At 48.5% G+C, this 7,517-nt stretch overlaps 1 protein-coding gene across 4 annotated transcripts; it reads left to right on the top strand.

Moving 5' to 3' along the window:
- Positions 1-741: 741 nt before the first annotated feature.
- Positions 742-7,252, top strand: Gpr12 (G protein-coupled receptor 12). Of its 4 annotated transcripts, XM_045153845.1 has the most exons (3): positions 742-1,153; positions 1,801-1,903; positions 2,850-7,252. In XM_045153845.1, the coding sequence occupies exons 2-3, from the start codon at positions 1,889-1,891 to the stop codon at positions 3,867-3,869; spliced, it is 1,035 nt and encodes a 344-aa protein (XP_045009780.1). In that variant the 5' UTR covers positions 742-1,153; positions 1,801-1,888; the 3' UTR covers positions 3,870-7,252. The 4 variants fall into 4 exon arrangements, with proteins under 4 accessions (XP_045009780.1, XP_045009783.1, XP_045009781.1 ...); XM_045153848.1 differs by lacking the exon at positions 1,801-1,903; XM_045153846.1 differs by lacking the exon at positions 742-1,153 and having other exon boundaries at positions 1,714-1,867.
- The last annotated feature ends 265 nt before the right edge of the window (positions 7,253-7,517 follow it).

Genomic DNA, 7,517 nt, shown 5'->3' with positions numbered 1-7,517 from the left:
CAAGCCTCGAACCGGGGTTCTTAGGCTTCACAGGCAAGCGCTTAACTGCTGAAGCCATCTCTCCATCCCAGATGATGTGTTTTAATACTATGCTGCACCATGCCTGTGACACCGAGACTTAGTCTTGCTGAAGTTGTTCACTCAGCCTTTATTCAGCACAGTCCTTGGGGAGAACAGGCATCTGGCGTTTCCTTATCATGCCCCGTGGCTCCTTAGAGGCTCCTTAGACTTCACAGAACATTGCTTCTCAAAGTGTGGCTGGAGCAAGGGCAAGAGCATCCCTGGGGCAGAGGGATCTCACTGTGGGGCTATTGCTTTGTAAATCAGGTGGTCTGTGTGCGTGCGTGCACAAGCAAGTTTGGAAAGTGCTGCCCAGAGGCTGGAGAAAGAGCCCTGCAGGGGAGCATCGGAAGACTTGCCACAAAACAAAACAAAAGCCTGTGTGCCTCAAACCAGAATTTGGCCAGGTGAAAAGTTGAGATGAGTCTGGAAAAGGTGGGAAAACAGACTGGGTGGAGAGAGGTGCCAGCTAAAGACAATGCCACATCTTGGCAGTAGTGTGTTGCACAGGTGAAGAAGGGAGAGGAGGTGAGTACCAGAAATGCAGGTGAGCCAGGACCGCGGCCTCCGGGTGGGTGTGGCTGAGGGACTTGGCATGCCAGCAGAGCTGCGACAGCCTTACAGTCATGAGCTGACGGATGCCAGGATGGAGAAGAGAGCTAAGGGGGTCTAGACTGGGAGCCCGCTGCTGGGCAGGAACGCCAGTGAGCATCAGGGCGGGGCAGATGAGCCCAATAATGACCCTCCCCGCCCCATGAAGAGTTTGGAGCAGAACTTTCTTCTCCCACCTTTAATTTGGGAGATGATGCTGGATTGTAAAATCTGATCGGAGTGCCCCCGCCCCACCCCCCGCCGCTCTGGGAGGAGACATAGACTCATAAAAGCTATCAGGCTCTTAATCCTGGAATCCACTGATGTGGTAAAAGGAAATTAATTAATTAGTAGCGTCAGTTCGTACTTAAAAGAACTGGGCTTGGGCCAGCTGCAGGAAGCTTCTGCAAGAAGTCCTTCAACGATTTCCACTCGGGAAGACAGCTCAGAGAACACTTAAATCGGTGCAATTTGGCGACGATGATCATAGGCGGATCTGCAGGTAAGCAAGGCTCCCTGGGGACCAGTAGTAGCGAAGCAGGTCCAGGACCGGTCTGAGGAAGAGTCCCTTTGCAAAGTGGCCAAGGACAATTCTTAAAGAACCGTCTGCACCTCCTGCGCTTGGCAGGCTCCGGGGCCTAGCCCGCCTGCTCCCTCCGCGTCCCTGCTGCGGAACCTGGGGAACCGCCGCCCCAACCCTGGCTTTTGGTCATGAACGAGATGGTTTGGGAGATGGCATGCAGGAGCCTGGGGACGTGCCCCGGGGATGCCACGGGGACCGGACAGGTCGCGGAGCCCTCCCTGCCCCCACCCTTGGGTGGCCTGCGAGAGGTGCAGGAGGATGCGGGCGCTGCGCGGGCAGGGCCGGGTGACCGTGCAGTTGGCACGCTGGGCGTCCTGATGGGGGGGGCGCAGCATCTTACCCCCCCAACACTCACCGCGCCCGGGGGCCTGGGGCGGGCACGCGCGGCTCGTGCGCGCGCGCTGGCAGCGTATGTGCGGGGCGCGCGGGCGCAGGGCGGAGAGGCGCGCGGGCGGGCGCAGGGCGCGAGCGAGCGGAGGGCAGCGCTCACCTGCCGCCGCGCCCGCTCACCTGCCCCGGAGCGCGGGGCCGCCACCCCTCCTCCTCCTCCTCCTCTCCATCCGCAGCCGCGAGACACGACTTTGGAAACCCCAGGGAAGCCCCCCCACACACACTCGGCCTGGGCGTGCCAAGGTGATCCCCTCCCTCCACTCGATGACCCTTTCCCAGGTACCCCTCGCGTCCACCGCGCGTCCCTGCAGCCATGCATGAGCATCCATCTGTCCGTCCGTCAGTGCATCCATCCATCCATCCACCCATCCATCCATCCGTCTGCCGTGTCTGTCTGTCAGTCTGTGTGTGTGTGCCTCCATCGCACACACCTGCCTTTTGTGGTCGTCCCCCACTGCCCCGTGCACACACGGAGGGGATGGGGGGAGGAACGAGTCCAGGGAACCCCCCCTCCGCCACACACCTCCTCTTTGTTCTTTTCTGGAGGTGTGTTTGGGGATGTGCACACGCGCGGGGTGGGGTGCGGTGGGATGTCGCGAGAAGGTGGGAGGCTTCGAGTCCGGTTAAATATTCCATCGAGGACGGCCACCCCCTTAAAGGCTTTGCGACTTCGCGCTGCCCAGATGTCAAACAGTTGCTCCCTTCGGGCATGCAAGATGCGATTGCTCATCCACGCATTCCTGGCGCTTTGGGGGCCGCGGACCCTCGGCGAGGGGCCGGCGTGCCTGTCCCATTGACTCGGTATTTGGAAGCACTGTCCTGCGTCGTGTGTCCCCCCCCCACCCCCGTGACAGAATAGCATTTTTGACGTGGAATGTCATCCACGGAGAGTTTGGCTTTTGTTTTAGTTCACCACCGTTTATAGCTCCCGAAGCTTGTGGCATTGGATACTGGTATCTGAGTAGGGGTGTGTGTGTGTGTGTGTGTGATCTTGGATTGTCATCTGCTGTGCCCAAACATTCAGAAGTCTGTCTTTTGCTGGGTGTGGTGGTGCACGCCTTTAATCCCAGCACTTGGGAGTCAGAGGTAGGAGGACTGCTGAGAGTTCGAGGCCACCCTGAGATTACTTAGTGAATTCCAGGTCAGCATGGGTTAGAGTGAAACCTTACCTTGAAAAACAAACAAACAAAATCAACAACAACGAAAGCCTGTCTTTTCGTTGCAGAGGACAGGGGTTAACATGAATGAAGACCTGAAGGTCAACTTAAGCCGGCTGCCTCGGGAATGCGTGGATGCTGGTGACCTGAAGAACATCTCGGCTGACATCCCCTCTCAGGTGCCTGTTGTGGAGCCCGAGCCCGAGCTGGTCGTCAACCCCTGGGATATTGTCTTGTGCACCTCAGGGACGCTCATCTCCTGCGAAAATGCCATCGTGGTCCTCATCATTTTCCACAACCCCAGCCTGCGGGCACCCATGTTCCTGCTCATAGGCAGCCTGGCCCTGGCAGACCTGCTGGCTGGCATCGGACTCGTGGTCAATTTCGTGTTTGCTTACTTGCTTCAATCAGAAGCTACCAAGCTGCTCACCATTGGGCTCATCGTCGCCTCTTTCTCCGCCTCCGTCTGCAGTTTGCTGGCTATCACCGTGGACCGTTACCTCTCGCTGTATTACGCCCTGACCTACCACTCTGAAAGAACAGTCACCTTTACCTACATCATGCTTGTCCTGCTCTGGGGAACCTCCATCTGCCTGGGGCTGCTACCTGTGCTGGGCTGGAACTGCCTGAGGGACGAGTCCTCCTGCAGCGTGGTGAGACCTCTCACCAAGAACAACACAGCCATCCTCTCCATCTGCTTCCTCTTCACGTTCGCGCTGATGTTCCAGCTCTACATTCAGATCTGCAAGATCGTGATGAGGCACGCCCACCAGATAGCCTTGCAGCATCACTTCCTGGCCACGTCACACTACGTCACCACGCGCAAAGGGGTCTCCACGTTGGCCATCATCCTGGGAACCTTCGCCGCCTGCTGGATGCCTTTCACCCTCTACTCCTTGATCGCGGATTACACCTACCCCTCCATCTACACCTACGCCACGCTCTTGCCCGCCACCTACAACTCCATCATCAACCCTGTCATCTATGCGTTCAGAAACCAAGAGATCCAGAAAGCCCTGTGCCTCATTTGCTGTGGCTGCGTCCCGCCCGCTCTGTCCCAGAGAGCGCGGTGTCCCAGCGACGTGTAGCAGCCTGCAGCCTTGCAGGACCCTGCCACTGCCAAGCGCTTCCACTGCCCCCGAGGGTCCACGTGCTGCCCTGAAATCCTTTGCATTGGATCCTCTCAAGCCGCAGGAGAACTTAGCATTGGGAAGCAGTGACATCATTAAAGGAAGTGACCAAAGTGAAACGTTACCACTGTTGTCACCCTTTAAAAAACAAGTGGACTTCTCTGCTCAGCCATGATTTTGTTTTGTTTGAGGGTGAGGTTGTTTGTTTGTTTTAAAAATAATTTATTTGGGGGTGTGGTTTTATTGCGTATCTTGTTTGGAACAGGTAAGTACAGAAAGGGGTTCAACGTGGCCATGATGTTATAGAGATGTAAGTAAAGTCCCAGAATTTTTTATCTGGACTTTAAATTGAAGTTATAAAGGAGAATGGAGAATTATTTTTTTTCAGACTCTTTAAATCAAAGTAGATTGGAAATATTGTCTGCATCTAGCCATATATGATCTCTTTCAAGCCATCAAAATAGCTTATGTTATTATGTTTGGAAGAGGCCTGTTTTTATTAGCACGAATTCAGTAATAAGTTACCGACAATGAAACCATGGACTCGTGCATTTTATGTGTCCTTTCTCTCTTTTTTTGGCAGCAATTACTGTTCATATGGATTATTTTGCAATTTATGTAAGCGTTGCATCTCCTTAGGCATGGCTGTCTGGGTTGGCGAGACCACAAGCTCCAAATATTGCCACCCAGAACTACAGGAGTCATTTTTCAACAAAGTTTTCAATATGTTAAAAATGTTCTAAAATAAATCATGAAATATGTTTTGAATTACGTGTGACTACATAGGATTGACTAGATTTAATGATTGTTTTGAGAAAACAAAAAGGCAAATAATATCTATTGAGAGTAGATTATATTTATTTTACTACATTCTACAAATAAATTACTATAAAGCTGTGAAGCAATATGCAAACATCAACTCTCATATCTATGTCTAAGAACATATTAATAGTTACTCTTGATTAAGACAAGTAGAATTAAGCCTTAGAGAGTGAGAAATGTATTTGAAACAGTTCTGGTCACTCCTATTTTAATGAATCAATTTATGGAATGCACAAAGCATACATGGCTGGTATATCTAGCCAGCTGCATTCTGGGAACTCTCAAGCAGGGTGACCATGCATCTCGTCATGAAACGTGAAGCTTCCTTTTGATCAAAATGTAATAAGAACTGCTATTGCCTGCTTTCAGAAAACAAATTGTAGTTGGGAAATTACACAAAAGAATTGTCTTTGAACATACCGTGTAGTCTTTATGCCCAAGTGCCATTTTCTATAAGTATAAGCAGATGTAGACAAATGGTTTATCTGTCTGTCTGTCTGTCATGGATTGAAGGCTGAGTCTCTATAATCAGTGAAAGAATTTCTGGATGGCACATCAACCTTCAGGTGGCAGCAAAACCAATAGTTCAAGGTCCTTGCAGTCATTTGTAATAAGTGAACCTCATGGGTTTGTCACAAATAGTGTGCCCATGGTGGTCTCTGGACCATTCTGGTACCTGCGTGCATAAGCCATCGCTCCAAAGTTGCTTCTAGTCCAAGTGTGATTGAATCCTCTGCCTGAATCTGTGTCTCCCTTCTGAGATGACTTATGAAAGCCTGAGAGGGACTGAAATATTGAAACACCAGGAAATGATTTTCAATGCTTATCACTCTCTGATCAGCCCAATTGGTGGACATTTTTAAAACTCTTTTTGTTTTCGTATTAGATAGGCATAATAGATTGAACAGGATTAATCTGTTTATTTTTAGTGGCTTAAATCTTATTAACATCTCTCCATGAGAGAGCTGGCAAAGGTAAATTCATGGGCTAGAAAATAGACATAAAGAGATTTTAAAGCAATGGATGATATTTTATAGAAATGATAGCTCCCACTTGTATATCTCTGGTAGGAATTAAAAGGACAAAAAGATACTGGTTTTGACCACATGTGTTCTAAGCCTCATACTTGGTGCTTCATCTGTTCTTTTGTTGTAGCCATGAAAACACACCACTTTGTTTGTTTGTTTATTTGTTTGTTTTTTGAGATGGGTCTCGCTTTATCCCAAGCTGACCTGGAACTCACTCTGTAGTTCCAGGGTGGTCCTCGAACTCACAAGCAGTTCTCTCACCTCTGCCTCCGGAGTGCTGGGATTAAAGGTGTGATCCACCACGCCCAGCCTGACGACACACAAGAAAACTACAGCCAATTAGGAGAGGCTAAGAAATGTAGCCGTAGCAGGGCTAGAATTTGAAGCCATGTTTCTAAAGCCCTCTTGAAATAGGCCAGAACTTTGGTTGGATTGTTAAGACCAATATCATTTTCAAATAATATGTGGATCTCAGTGTGCAATGGTTTTATAAATCCCAGTTCAGTGGTTGCTTTTGACCTGTGTTTTTAAAACACCCAGTTTCAGCTGAGAGGTTTCTCTGTCCTTACTGTTGAATTGTCACGAGGCCTGAATGTTTAGGCGACTTCCTTCCAGGTTTATTTGTGCTTAATGAGGTTACCCAATAAGAAATGCACACACATATCTCAGTATTTACATACAGGTTTACATGTGTGGGCATGTGTAGATTCAGTAACACTAATTTTGCAATGGGACCAAATGCATCATGGAAAAAACAATTATTTTCAGATGCTCGAGAATAGCAAATAATCTTTTCTTCCATGTAATTACAGTTTCTACTTACCAAGGAATTTGTGGAATTTTCATTAGGAGCAGTTAGTTGTCTTTGTATGTGGATCAATTTCGTTATTTTATCAGAAGCCTTGTGGAAACTCTTCACCCAGTTTGTGGCTATTCTGGGTGTATTTCGTTTGATCCCTTTAACTGTACTTCTTCATTTCACTCAAGTTTGCTCGTTTGTTTCTTTTCTTTTCTGGTTCTGGGGTTCAAACCCAGGACTCCCACACCTGCTAGCTAGCGCAATTCAAGTTTGTTCATTGATGAAACAGGAGACCATCTTCCTTTCCTGGTTCCTGAGAATAGGGTCAGGCTGAGAACCTCCTACCCTAGTAGACTAAATCAAAGAGCCCACCTGAGGAACAGAAATAATCTTAGACTTTTCTGGGATTTAAGGCAGGATTGAAACAAGAAGCTTAAACAAACAAATCAGGAACAGAGGTATTTAGTGCCAATAAAAGTACCATGGAGATTTCTTAAACTTTTAGGAAGACATCTATTAGTAAAATAATGATTTTTGTTTCATGGTCTCATGTGTATCATGTAGAGGTGATGGCTTACTATTTCACATTTAACATGTACATTAACTCGCTGACCACTGTGATGTGATTTTGACTGTTTCCGTTTTCATTTTGCTTGTGTGGCTGCTATAATAAAGGAAGAGATCGCCTCCCAGTCCTCTTCAGAATGTGGAATGCTCGCTGGATGGTTTGAGTTAGCATCTTTAGATATGATTTAAACTTTGAGACTCATTCAGCTAATGGTTTTATACATCATGTCAAAATCAGCAGACAAATATGCCATCTAGAAAATTAGGAAGAAAAAGATAATGGCCATTTTCATAAGGGCTCTCAGAATGTTCCATACTTAAATATTTTATCTTTATTTATTTGACAGAAAGAGAGAATGGGCGTGCCAGGGCCTTCAGCTGCTGCAGACT

The sequence above is a fragment of the Jaculus jaculus genome, chromosome 7 (assembly GCF_020740685.1).
Source record: "Jaculus jaculus isolate mJacJac1 chromosome 7, mJacJac1.mat.Y.cur, whole genome shotgun sequence".
In the NCBI taxonomy this organism is placed as follows: Eukaryota; Metazoa; Chordata; class Mammalia; order Rodentia; family Dipodidae; genus Jaculus; species Jaculus jaculus.
The sequence above is the reverse complement of the archived record's forward strand: the minus strand, read 5'-3'. Positions and strand labels throughout refer to the sequence as shown.